The sequence below is a fragment of the Periophthalmus magnuspinnatus genome, chromosome 3, assembly GCF_009829125.3.
Source record: "Periophthalmus magnuspinnatus isolate fPerMag1 chromosome 3, fPerMag1.2.pri, whole genome shotgun sequence".
Taxonomy (NCBI): domain Eukaryota; kingdom Metazoa; phylum Chordata; class Actinopteri; order Gobiiformes; family Gobiidae; genus Periophthalmus; species Periophthalmus magnuspinnatus.
In genome coordinates, this window is record NC_047128.1 from 31,155,617 (window position 1) to 31,169,757 (window position 14,141).

General features: G+C 40.7%; 4 protein-coding genes across 4 annotated transcripts in view; 1 reads left to right on the forward strand and 3 right to left on the reverse strand.

Moving 5' to 3' along the window:
- Positions 1-14,141, reverse strand: part of LOC117389874 (cytochrome c oxidase subunit 4 isoform 1, mitochondrial) — a 223,807-nt gene that overhangs the window by 123,586 nt on the left and 86,080 nt on the right. The window lies entirely within an intron of this gene.
- Positions 5,257-6,218, reverse strand: LOC117386506 (protein phosphatase 1 regulatory subunit 3E). The gene has a single exon (XM_033983884.2). It carries the CDS (start codon positions 6,178-6,180, stop codon positions 5,257-5,259), a length of 924 nt encoding a protein of 307 aa, XP_033839775.1. The 5' UTR covers positions 6,181-6,218.
- Positions 7,135-8,148, forward strand: LOC129457429 (uncharacterized). Its single transcript, XM_055232498.1, has 2 exons — positions 7,135-7,236; positions 7,318-8,148. The coding sequence occupies exons 1-2, from the start codon at positions 7,183-7,185 to the stop codon at positions 8,113-8,115; spliced, it is 852 nt and encodes a 283-aa protein (XP_055088473.1). The 5' UTR covers positions 7,135-7,182; the 3' UTR covers positions 8,116-8,148.
- atmin (ATM interactor) lies at positions 8,720-13,410 on the reverse strand. The gene is made up of 4 exons (XM_033983860.2): positions 13,018-13,410; positions 12,610-12,735; positions 11,907-12,106; positions 8,720-11,812 (listed from the first exon to the last, which is right to left on the reverse strand). Exons 1-4 carry the CDS (start codon positions 13,243-13,245, stop codon positions 10,093-10,095), a joined length of 2,274 nt encoding a protein of 757 aa, XP_033839751.1. The 5' UTR covers positions 13,246-13,410; the 3' UTR covers positions 8,720-10,092.

Sequence of the window (14,141 nt, forward strand, 5' to 3'; positions counted from 1 at the left end):
AGACTACACGTGCAATTGTTTTGATAATTTAGCTGCTTGATTTAAAAAAATTAAAAAAAATAATAAAAAAAATAATAGTTTATCCTTTAGTACTTCTTTAGCTCTGAGGTCTTGATTAAGGTCAATTACTAATGAATTATTACTTTTTACTTTATTTTAAACTAAGCAAGACGGTTGAGGATAGAGAAGAGACAGCGATGTGCTTCTAGTTTCAAAATATTTAAATATCCCTGAAACAGTATTAAACTATTGGAAGTGGATAATAGCCCAAAAGTGCCTGATAGACTCACTCTGTGTATATTTATGACTAAAAGTGGAGAGGCAGTGAGCAGCTGAGCCCAGCTGACAGCAGGAGTCACATTTTGGTCCATGTGCCCCTCTTTCTCTCCTGGGTCTGGTCTGCCACAGACATGAGAGAGCTCTGAAAGAAGCCAGATGCATGCGTGTGAAAGGTGTTTTGAGTGCACCATCATTATTTCATGAGCCCTTTTGTTATAGCTAGATCAAGACACATCAGGGCAGGAGGAGACGTGAGCACCTGGGTGACAGTGAGAGGATTTAGATTACCCAAGGGCAAACACACAGAGATCATCTTCATTTACAACACACTCAGAGCCATTTAGTGATTTCAATCCAAAACAACTATTAGCACAATCATGTATTCAGCACAATGTTTTCACTTGGACTTATTATTTATGATTTACCGATGTCAAGGGAATATTTGTTACTGTGGAGTCAATAGATGCTGACAGGAGAGATGTTTTGCTGATTCACTCCCAGCTCTACAGAGAGAGTTGACCAGACAACAGCCTTTTAAACAGAGAACAGGGTGACGGGAGCAGTGACATCATCCAGGACGACAAATCACCAAGGACATCCCTCCATATTTGGAAGAGGTGAGACTGAATGCCGGTCACCCAAGGACACAGTAGGCTTGAAAACACAGACTTAAATGACAAAGTGCATAAATCTCCTGAAGATTTTGAAGTGTAATGATGTACTTTTGTCCTCACGCTTGCAAAGATATATCCATGAGTGGGAAAAATGTGGAGCATTGTCATAGAGATTAGTGAAATACATCTTTTGAATTGGAAAAAAAATCCTCTAAATGTTGCATATAACAGGAATTCGATCGATAGTTTGTCAATTTAGTAATCCATCTGCATCTCAGCCACAGCCTATTTTTAGATTGGCAAGGTCAGATCTGTCGACTTGTGAATAATGATGCTCTACACCCCACTGATTATCCCTCTCACCACACGGTCATTCGGTGAAGGATGAAAAGGATGAAAAGGAAATGTACGCACCCATCACCTGTCATTACACCGCACGGATTTAGCAACGATAACGATTTAATGAAGCAGTATTAGGCCTAATAATAAACGTCATATTATACCTTTGCATTCTCTTATGTGTTATTTATCCATTTAGCACAGCAAGGATACACATAATAGCTCTTCAATCTTAATTACACTGTTCAATTATCGATTTGTTGATTAGCATTGTCTGTCAAGTAATTATTAAGCCGAAGAAGTTATGTATTATTGACCTAAACACTGAGGCTTTAAAGAGGAGATCAGGTCCAGTACCTCTCTGTTGTCGCATACTGGATGTTCTGGTGGTTTAATGAAACAGCAGGTTAAGCAGGTTAAACTCACAGATGGTTTAATGTAGGTCTACAGAAATAGTATGGAAACAAGCAAACCAAGGTCAAGGAAAAATACAGCTACCTGGCGTCTCCCATCCCCCACGCCTCGTCAGCAGGAAACCCGGTGCCTTTGAAACTACCAGCGACTTCACCTTTGCCCCCGTGACCCCGCCGCCCCTTAGGCATCGCCATAGCAACCAATCACCCATATGGCTCCTACAATATGTCAAAAGCATTCCTTTGTTCAGCATTAGGATAAAGGATCAGACTAACCAAATAACTGGACTGGACTCAACTGGACAGTGAATTTTAATTGGAGTCTTATTCTATTAGTTTTGACTGGGAGTTTGACATTGTTATTGGTAAGAAACTTAACTACCGGGTACTCTGTGCATGGAGCTGTTCATATGAGGTTTACAGAAACCCTTTGGGAGATATAAGGTCAATCACTTTACTGCGGCCTGGCCTGCACTCCCATGTCGCCTTGTCTATTTTGATACAGGAATTTTTCCACTTGCCGTGCCATATGTGAGATTCATGATAAAAGATGGTTGCTCTTTTTACATTGTTATCTCTGTAAAGTGAATAATACTGAGAGTTCATTCATACATGAGCTGAAGATTATTGGTTGGAAAAAACATGTAATGTAAAGAAAGCTAGAGAGACTACAAACTTACTTTATAGCTCTGATAGTAAACACTTTCAAGTAGCAAAGCAGATTTCCATTCTGGAAAGATCAATTGACCAATTAATTATTCAGCTGGAGGCTCAAAGTGGTGATAAGGAGGTAGCACAACAGCCAGGTGCTGAGTCAGGATTCACTCTGTGGTCACTGCACAGAAATGTACTGGATTCTGCATAATGTAAAGTCTTGAAGCTCTTGATCTGACCTGTGGCACCAGGATAATGCCTAAAGATGGAAATAAGCTACCTGTGAATAATGTCTGCAAATTCCCATCATGTAAAACTAACAAACAGCCTTCCTGTCAGTGTAACAGCAAAGGCTGTTTAACACTTGATAATAGAACAAGAAACCATATGGTCTATTTATTCTGCTTTTATTATCAGTGCCGACCTTCAGGTAATGCTAATGTTATACTCGAATCAAGTGTGTCTTAATTTCCCACCTCACTAATTGCTAACAAAGGACATTTATATATTAGATAAAGAAATACCCACATTCTTGAAAAAGTGTAGATGGGATTACACTGGATTCTACCACCAGGAGGGAGGGATTACTCTATTCATCATCTGTGCAGATGCCACAAAATCTGTGATAAGTAGGCAAGGTTTTGCTCAGTCTCCACTGAATGCCAATTAGTATTCAGAGAAGTTAGGAGGGTATTCTTCCACGTCTGGCGTCCGTCACCAAAGTCCCCTATAGCTCCCACTGAAAAGCATGAGCAGAGCCAGTGAACAGGGCGTATAGGCTTTGGATCGCACACAAGGCAGCTATTGTAACCATATTTTGACACAAGTTCTAATGAGGTTTTTGCATGGTTCAAACTTTAGTCTCAGGCAAGAAAAGAAGAAAATGAGTGTGAAATCAATTCAAGGACATTTCTGCAAACATGTAACCAGTGAGAATGGATGCAGCCTATAGCAGTCTGCTTAACTGCAGTTATTTTGAAGTATGCAGTGCATTTGAGAATTAAGCCAGTAAGACATAAATGTATCGATCACAAATGCTTTTATTTAATAGTGGTTTAACAAAATGTATAATACAGTAAACTCTAAAACTAACCATTAAAGGTGAGTTTTAACAGTGCATGCTAGTACAAAAACTTAATGCAGATGACAAAATCCATAGAACATAACAAAATGTTCAACTTTACAAAAGTGCTTCACACAATGAAAAAAAAAAAAAAAAAATGGACATCCTCTTGGTATAGCTTTGAAGTTACAAGTGTCTTTCATTTTGCTCCATTCCTCTCTCCCCCAATATGCATCAAACCTGCTTTTACCATCTCAAAGTAGTCCTCTACAATCAAAGTCAAATTTTGCTACAAGTTAAAGTGTCCCTGCCAATAAACTTCAGTTAGCAGATACAGATGGTCCTAAACACCATATTTAAATATATTTACTAACATTTGAAGGCATACATAATGTACTTTTTGACTGCAAATGTTATGTTTTTCCAAAATATTTTCAGGTAAAATATCACACTATCCATTGTCCAAATACACAATGTGCTTTTCACTTCAACATTATCCCTCCATCAAATAGAAACTTCATTCTCTTCAACTTGACATCACCACTTTAAAGGAGGAAAAAATACAGTAGTAGGAAGACATTCAAGGTGAAACATTTAAACATTTACACACATATTTATAATTAAGTGAGATGTGATGCAACTTGGTATACGGGGGTCAGTATCTAAGTGACCCAAAGCCCTTCAGTATTGATGCATCAATAACAGAATGGAACATGTTTCACAGCCTTAGAAAAAAAACAGAGAAGGATTTGGATAGAGTCTGTTGATTGATGCATCACTCTACACAATGACCTGTAAAACATTTGCTTTTTGGACTGGTACAGCACAGTGTATAGAACTTGCACTAAAATTACTCCGAAACGTACTCTGCAAACACATAACTACAGAAACACAATGACTCAATGGCCATTGAAAGCACAAAGTGTCATTATAAAGAACATAAGCCAAAAAAATAAGCCTATTCATAAGTGCTTTTCATGTCACTGAGAGTTATGGACACAACCTGGAAATAAAAACACAATTAATCTGCTCCAAAAAGTGGTCACAAGAATAGTTCATGTCACCTACATTCAAAGGAGAATGCCCTATTAAATGGAGCAGACCTTAGAAGCCTTCATTATGTACACAAAGGCCTAAGTGACACTCAGAGTTCTACAGCTACCATTAACATGAGGTGTCTGGTCTTGCAACACTGTAAATGATCATATACCACATCCAGGCCACATGACAGGGCCTGTTACATGCAAGGAAAGACTGTATATGATGAGGAAAAGGTGTTATAGTGAATGAATGTAAGTCAAGTATGGTGACAGTAGGTTTTCTGGTAGCTTAGAAGGGCACAAGATGCTAGGATAAAGACAAAAAGATCAGTAGTAGCTCTGAGTCAGAGTAAAAAAAAACAAACTAAGCTGTAATAAGAAACATGTTAAAACATAGGAGGCTATCTGTGGAGAATAAACATAGAAATAAGGACCTGGGCATTTAATTAAATGTGTGCAATAGGCTCTATATATCCGCTTGTGCAAAACAAAGGGGCCTTATGCACATCACAATAAAACCCTCTGCTTAAACCATAAAATGACCAGGACAGTGCCAAAGCAGTGTCGCGCTGGCAGAATTTCATGTTGAATGAAATGAGCAGTGATGCCAGTGGTCGTTTTATGCCCGGCACGTTTTCCTCAGCACGTTTCTCTTTATTACATAATGCGGACAAACCCCCCAAAGGGCACTGCGCGCAGCGCTCTGACACAGGCGAACATTCTACAGCAGGTACCAGAGGAAATGTGCAACGCTCCTAATAACACAAAATAACAGGGTTTGACCAAACCGCACCAATTGGCTAATAACTGTGGAAAAGGGGCTACCGGGGTAACCGGGGAGGATCATCACAGGCTCAGATAAAGTGTATCCATCCATTCTCCCACTCGCGGGGCGGGGACATCTTCAACCGCCGGGGTCGCACCTTATAATTGTTTCCATTGTTATTGTCCCAGTATTCCTGCCCACCAACACAGTATTTAATTGCAAACTGTAGTGTGCCTCCATTGTCCAGGTACGTGGGCATAACGATTTTGAAGCAAAATTTGTCAGTGGCGCCATCACTTGAGTTGGGAACATATGAAGCCAGACTATCCATAAAGGATATCCAGTTATTTATGGAGTAGCGCAGGGACACACTCTTTTCAAAAGCCAAGTTTAAGACACGGACAAAGCCAGACAGACTGAACTCATCAGCCTCCACAGATTCCAGTAAGACTTTCACCTCTCTCACTCTCTGCTCGAAGCCAGGGAGAGTGCTGGGATTTGTGAACTCCAACTCCATAAACATTGCGTGCGTAACGGGTCTGGGGAACTTTGTGTCCAAATGGTTAAGGTGCATCGTTCCTTTAGGTAGTTTAGCGAAGATCCGCTCTGGCACATCTGGTTCATCAGAATCATTAAAATGCCTCACAGAGATCAGCTCTAAGCCCAAAGAGTCAGCGAAGCGGACTTTTTTCTGGCTGGTCGGACTTCTGCTACGGGAAATCTCTAACTTTGCCCTCTCGGTGGGCGTAGGCAGCGACTTGCATCTCCGCCGCAGAGTTGGGCTCTGTGGTGGCTTTAGGAGGATTTCCCTGCCCCGTGGCCTCTCGTCCACCACAGGGCACTCGACAGGTTCACAGGTGACGTTTATCACATCAAAATCATCCCCTTCTTCAAGGCGTGGGTTTGCTGCCGTGAGGCTACCGAATAATCCAGCAATGCAGCTGTAGTTTCTCGGCAGACAGTTTTTGGGGGGCAGCATGACCACAAATGAGTGCACAGACTCCCCTTCCATAAAACGCAACAGTCCCCGCACTGCAGAAGTCAAGTAGTCGTGAGCACCGGCAGAGAGCACGACTGTCTCAGGCGCGGATAGGCGCGCGGAGTGCGTCACTCACGCACACGCTCCAGCTGGAGCCAGTAACACGGGCTCTTATTGAAGGAGCCGGTGAAATTCTCCTCCCTCAAGTGATTGACATTTTCCAAATTCACTCAGATGCTAAACCCATAACAACATTTCTGACAGGGTTGGCACAGCTGGACTTTGCGTTTTGTTTTGTTTTTGTTTTCTCCAGTGTCCTGTCACAGCTACCGTCAGGTTAATGACGTCAAAATTGTCCTACGTGCAGAATTCAACCTTGCAATGGTTCCCGTTGGCAGTGCAAAGAGCCTCTATATCATTTTATCAATGAACAGGCAGAGGCGACTCTGAATCCAGTGACACTCGTGTTTATTTCCACGGATTAAATGTGATTAAAACTATTAACTGTGACATGCGCTGCGCAGAGCTGCGCTGCAGAAAAGAAAGACGCAGGACCAGGACCAGGGTCAGGACGAAGACGAGGACGAGGAGGGGGCGGGGCAGAGGACCCCCATCTGCCCCGCCCCCTCCTCAGTGTCACGTGCCCCTCGTGCAGCGCTGCGTCTGTTGTCATGACGACAGAGGCTGTGGTCTGTGTTTATGTTGAACTGAAACTCCACCACGGAGACAGTACGGACAGTGTCTTAAAATGCAGCTCATATGGGAAAAGTAAGCTACGTACCAAAATAAAATGCGTGAGTAAACGGCTTTTTACAAAGTTACATAATATCTGAGTGTAGTAGGTAGTTTCAAACCCGCGTGTTTGGTTTTGGACTGGATTAGACAAGGGAGAAGCCACAGCTCATGATGGCAAACTGGGAAGTGGACAGTGGTCCTGCTGACCACTGCAGTGAGATAAGGACAGTGGAGAGGTCAGACATGGCACCAGACCGAACACATGTCAATGTTCTACTAGAACTGAGTGAGGAAGAGTTCATGAAAGACCTGCATCCCCCCGAGTATCAGTGTAACCAGGGCTGGGAGGAGGCTGTAAGTAAACCTGTTTTTTTTTTTACTCTACTAGCCATAGCTACTAGCTGTATAACTGACATTTTCAAACTATCATTACAGGTGTGTGGTTGGGCAAGAGTCGCTCCACTCGCCCTCCTTCTTCTGGCTGAGAAGACAGACTACAAATCAAAGCACAAGGACGCAGAGAATGATTCTTTCACATCTGTAGAAACAGATAATTTAGCTGAACAACCCAGTGAGACACAACGGAGGCCTCCAACTAGAGTAAGGACCAGGATATCAAGCCAGAACACTTGGTCATGTACCAGGCATAATGCACCAAACCCAACATCTGAAAGTCTAGAAATACCTTTTGTAGATGGTATTTCCAAACAAATGGCACAGCTCACCTTGGCAGATCAGACAAGGGACAGCAGGACTCCTTTTCAACACCACCAAGTGATGGCCGATAGCAGATCACCAAAGCCTCGGAAAAACAGCCTGAAGACAAACAATGCATTAGTTCCTATCAAAAATTTTACCTTTCTGCCACCCATCATTATGCCACAAAATCAACAAAACTTCAAAAAACACCAACAAGGTGAATCAGGATTGGAAAACTTTTTCCTTATTGATAAGATAAGCAGGATTCGAGGATCAAAGGGTGACCTGTTTTATACTACTGAATTTCCCAAGGACGCCTACAATGAGAACATTTCATCCAAGTACAGGACATGCCAACATAACCCCCACTATTACTCTGCTGTGAGTGTGTCAGTCCCTAAGAGGTATCATATGACTGTGTCCTCCAAACCTGAAACACTGCACCCAGCTGGGTACTCAGTGAGCAAGACTCTTCACTCCAGCACTGCAGCAAACAGGCAGGTCCCAATGCATCCCAGCTGCTTATACTCTTAGACTTATATCTAAGACAGCAATAAATGGTTGAAATGGCACATTTTATGAACACTTGTGATTATATCATTTGAAGTCTAAGTGGCTCCCACCCGTATGGCTTTGGGTTGTTTATTTGAATTTGATACTGATAATAATGTAATAATACCAATTTTGCCAATTTTTAAAAATGTCATCTTCCTATATAACAACATAGTGTAATGTGTATACAATGTATGTAAACAACTTCTTTAACACTGTTACACATGTTTAAGTGCATATGGAAGGTTAGACTACTCATTTCACATATAGAACATTATATTTAAGAAGTTACAAAACAAATCTATCTGAAAAAACTTGATGAAACTATATATATATATATATATATATATATATATATATATATATATAAAATTTGTTTTAATACACAGATTTGATAGGTGTTGCAAGTTTGTTAAGTCACAAATATCGGGGGAATCCATCTTGCTGTGCATTGTTATGCTATCCCACCAAACCCAGTAATAATTAGAAAAACATGAAACCCTGTCAAATGGACTTTAAACTTTTACCACTTTGCCACATCAGGTGCCGATCCCAAACTGATCAAATGCCCACACACATTTATTTTGCCAGCATTTTATTTGTGACATCTGTAGTACTTCACAAATAGTCTAAGGAATTCAGTTTATACAGATAACTGAAATCATATTCGGCACATTAATTGTGCTGGTCAGTTTTAAGCATGCACTTTAGGAACATTAAATAAAACACATACAAAGTGCTAGTTTTGTTTTTCCCTTTAATGTAACAATAACATGGGATGAATTTGGGGTAAAAGGTTTAGTTTTCCCTCTTCAACCTTGTGCTTTGCACATTTCTTTTACGTGTAATTGTTGATGATGATGTATTCAGTGAAACCAGTAATTATGTTTCTTAAAGCATGCAGAACTGAAATAATGCGAACATCTATGCAACCATATATTTGCAATGTGTGGTTCTTCATTCTTCACATTTCAGCAGTGGCATGAAAGGAAAGGCACTGACTTAAATCAACGCATAATCAAGGCCTATAGGTCCTCCTAGAGAAACAGTTTGTAAGGTGGGTGTGTGCTTTATGAGGTAAAGTAGTGCAGAGATCAAGTCACATGCACACACACAAAAAACAGTTACAAAAGCAACTAATTTAAACAATTTCACAAATCTAGGCTTCAATTACTATGAAAATTGTGCCAAGCAGTAACATTACTAAATTGCCATTGCATCATCACATCAGTAATGCCTACAGGCCAAATGTTAAGGATTTGGCTACAGAGACAGACATACGTACGTTAAGACACCTTTTCACATCAAAAATACATTTCCATTTAGTCAGTACAATAACAGGACTAGACAATTTTAACTGTGCCATAGCACAATTAATGCTAAGCTTCTATTCTTCACATAATGTGAAGTCTTGCTGCTTTTAACAATGCAGCATTCAAGAGGCAACTACGGGTAGCAGAAACAGCTCTGGTATTTTTAAGTCTAGTTCATGCTTTTCAAATTACATTTGTAAACTATAAGAAAAAGGGCTGAAACAGTAAAAAGCACACAGTATCCATGCAGGGCCCTTAAAACAACATCAATACATTGACATTCTATCATTTTTCACATTAGTGACATGAAAGATCTCATTATTTTGTCTCAAAATGAAGTAAAACTGCTTTCAAACATCAGTGTGACAGTCAGGTGTCAGTCAATGAAATGCAATAAGGTAATCCTTGTTAAAACAAAACATTGGTTTATGTGCAAACAAATCTGTAAACTCTCAAAAGGTCATCATGTCCCACACGCTATAAAGTGCCAGTCAAAGAACAACTCCAGGGAAGGGTCGCCCAGTGGAATGCCTTAAACATTTTTACCCACTTCTCACTTGAGACTGTCAATTGCTGTAAGCAGTTTAAGCCAATTCCTCCAATGAAGAGGAGATCTGAGACCTGTATCGCTCTAGCTTGGTCATCTTCAGCTATTGGGCTTCTGTGGCCGTGGAAAGAGAGCACTGAGCTGCTCACATGTCTGTGTTTCTACTGAGCTGAAATGAGACTCCATATTCCATGCCAGGTCCGCTGACAGGAAGTCATCCATGACAGTTTGTGTTTCATTACTGATGAGAAAGAGCTGGCCGAGGCCCTCTGCCTGGCTGGTCACAGTCTGAGTCTCTGTGCTACTCAGTAATCTAGCACTGTCTCCTTGATTAACAGAAAGAGCCGTTTGAGCTGAAAAAGGAAAAGTTGGAACATCAGTTTGAGTTTCAGTATCTGAAGATTCAGTGCTCATAGAGAAACTTGAATGTCGTAATATGCTGCCAAGTGGCACATGACTCCCTGCATTAAGCAAAAAATTAAGATCTGTCTGGGTTTGGGTATCAAATAATTCAAGATCATGGGCTTGGTTTCGATTTGGTCCTCCAGTTTGGTCCAGTTCATCCATAAGAAGGAAGTCAGTTTGAGTCTGAATGTCTAAAGACTCCAGGTGTGTGTCATTACTCATCCCCCCAAACTCGCTCTCCTCTGTTTGTGTCTGGATATGTACAGCACTGAGAAAATCCTCAAAGTCAAAGTCTATGCCATTATGTTGCTCCTGAACAGAGGTGAGGCCAGCCCCACACCCCGCTGCAGTCTCTGTAAGTACCTGGTGGCCAGACATGCTGTCGGACAAAATATTCTCCAAGTCATTCAGCAAAGACATTGTTTGGGTCTGGTTGTCTGCCATGTTGTTTGGGTTAAGGTCATCTGTCTGCACAGCAAAACACATTGAACTTGCAGACTTCATGTCCCCATATATACTGCTACCCCCAGGATTAAATGTGTCCAGACCTACAACTGTTGTCTGAGTAGAAACACTGAGGCTATGGTCATTGAATGGGTCAGAACACATTGTAGCTGTATTCTGAGTTTTGATCTCTGACTGGGCTGCGACAGAGTAAGTCTGTGTCCGCCTGTTCTTGTATGGGGGCACAACAGAAGAGTCACATGAAATCTGGCACAAGGACTGATTTTCGGTTTGTGCTCCAATAGATGCAGTAGACTTGGCTCTTAACGACGTCTGAGTTTCCACGCTGACAGGCAAGAGCACCTGAGCACTGACACTGATGTCGGTTTGAGAGCAGGACGACACAGAAGACTCAGCAACAGAATATACAGTCATTGTTTCAGTCATTGGGGCAGGCACTTTGGACAAGTATGACTGGTCAGTCTGTATATTAGTGGACATGCTTCTTCCTCGTGCAGTACAGTCCTCCATCACTAGACGATCTAAATTCACCTGTACACCGATGCTTATGGGGTCCTGGTTAGAATTCAGAGAGGTCATGACATCCTTCCTTTGTCCTGTCCCTTGAGGTACCAGATGAAACGTACCAACTGACCCTTGGTTATCAATCGCAAATACAAGAGGTCTTAAAGCTCCACTTTCTGAAGATGGGAGGAGAACTGGCAGGTGTGCTAGTTGCATGACAGGAACACTGACAAAAGCCATTTTTGGTTTAGGCAAAAGTAACTTCTGAAAAGTCTTTTGAGAATGTGATCTTCTATTAATGGCATCAAATGAATGACTGGTCTCATGACAATGAGAACCCTCGGTTGGTTCACCAACGGTAGGAATAATGTGTGGAGTAGTATCCTTAACCTTCTCATAAGCATTCAGTTCTTTCTCCATTTTTCTTTTCTTAACTGGAGGAATTCTGTAAAGAAGTAAAATTGACAAATAAAATTAAAAAAATCTAAAAATGCCATCCAAAAATGGCTTAAAAAATCAAAAGTGTTACTTGTACATGCCTGTGTTCTGTAGGAATCTCATGTCCTGTTCTGTAAACATGAGAGAGAAGTGCAGCCCTGCTGGCATAAGGGCAGCCACACGTACACTGGTAGGTCTTTCCACAATCTTCTATGTGTCTCTTTAAGTCCCATTCTGTGCTATAGCCATTGTTACACTTGCAGCACTTGTGTTTCTTCTCTGCATGCATCTTCATGAAATGCTATTGAAAAAAATAGGGCAAACAAATCAAATTTAAACCATGTAACAAAAAAAACAACAATGTTATACATACACATGAAAACAGATAACACCAGAGCACTACAGATCACTTGGCTTAAAAACACTTCAAATCACATGCAATTTTGCACTGGTATGTTCTGTGCCATGGCCTTTCACTAGTAGCCCTGGGATGATACTGTGCCGCATAACTCTTGCCGTATAATGTACAATAAGCCACCAATGTGTTCCCTGATGGGACACTGCCCTGCACTGCCATCTTGCAGAGATCACGTCTCCCTCTGGCCACAACAACGCAACGAATCCTCCTGACTGCGTTTCTCATTTTGGAACAATGGCTGAATTCAAGATGTTGAGAACAGAGTTCAGAGATGAGGCTTTTGCAAACTTCCTTTTTAGATTTTTAAGTTTACATTTTAATAATTGTTATGTACTAATTCTACTTTCTGTGTATTTAATAGGAGGAAAACAAAAAATCATACTTACTTGTTTCACTAAAGAGAATTGTGAAAATGGTCGGCTTGGGCCCCTAGGACAACCATCAATAGGACAACAGTAGAGCTTATGTGAGCCCTTCATATCTTTTCTCACAGTGGGGTTTACAATGCCATCCTGAGGGTGAAAAGAGAACATTTGTCGTCATGCAAATACAATCCTGAAAAAGAAATAAAGAATTGCAGATAGAGCAAAACTCACATCCCAAAAATGAATTGAGGTGTTTGACCAGTAACTTTGATGGTATAAGGACATGCACTGTTATAAAGACGATTTTATACTAATGCAGTTGGTTACAGTTAGCATACAGCAGCAAAGGGAGCCACCCATTCTCATTTATCCTAACTACATTAATGTCGAAAAAGCTTTCCATTTGGATAATAAGCCAGTGTAGTTTACCTTGACTCTGTGCGACTTGACAAGATGCATGTTTAGAGCTGGAGTGTTTGGAAGAATCTTCCCGCATCCTTCCACTGTGCAGAGGATGTTAGTTCGCACTTCTTTAGACAACTCCGTGACTGAAGGTTTTATTATTTCTCGAGACTGCGACACAGACTCGACGCGTGTTTGATTGTTGACAAAGGCATACTTTCGCTCTTCAACTTCACTGGATTTAAACGCAGCCATTTTTTTATGTTGAAAATCTTATTTATTTAAATTCCTTACCAATACCGTTGAATTAATAAGCAAATTCCATCAGCTCAGCCTTTTGGTTGCTTTGCGTTGCCATCATCCCATCCACGCAGATATCAAACCCGGAAATATATCATACGTCATCAACCAAACTTCCGTTTACTTTCACAATAAAACTACACTTTATAAGAATGGCACTGTTTCCGTCCTCTACTGTAATAACAAAGCTTTATGGCGTTGTCTATCAAATGACATGATGTAACTGTGACAAATGTGGGGAAAAAACATGAAATCTTCTGTAATAAATGTTTTTTGCAGTGTTATTTGAACTGTGGTAGGTTTATATGTAGACCTGGCTACGTAATATTACAACATATTGAATCAATGCTTGCAAAAGCTGGATTCATTTTGGATTCATTTTGGATTCACTAAGCATTAGCTATGCAAGAGCCTAACAAAATAATGCCTTTGGAAAAGCAGGCCCGGATCAATTAAGGTCTATGGGGTCCCCCTAGTGGACAGTGTTTATATCCCGAACAAAACATTTCGGCTCTTCTAAAATCTTTAAAAACACAAAAGGTCACACATTTAAGTAATTATTTCCCAAAACTGAAAATCCAAACGTGAGTAGCAAGGCTGAAGCTAGACATAGGTCCTACCGAGACCTATTATAAGGTCTATGGGTTCCCCCTAATGGACAATCATGTCAATAGCAACAAGAAGAGACCATTTTAAGACCATCGAAGCCCCCTTACACTTTGTTATAAGCCCTGTGTCAATTGTGGTCTGCTGTCATAAATAAAATAAATAAATAAATAAATACAATTCATAAATAAAAATCCAACAAACGAACTAAATAAAACAATAAGACAAAATATATTCTGAATCGA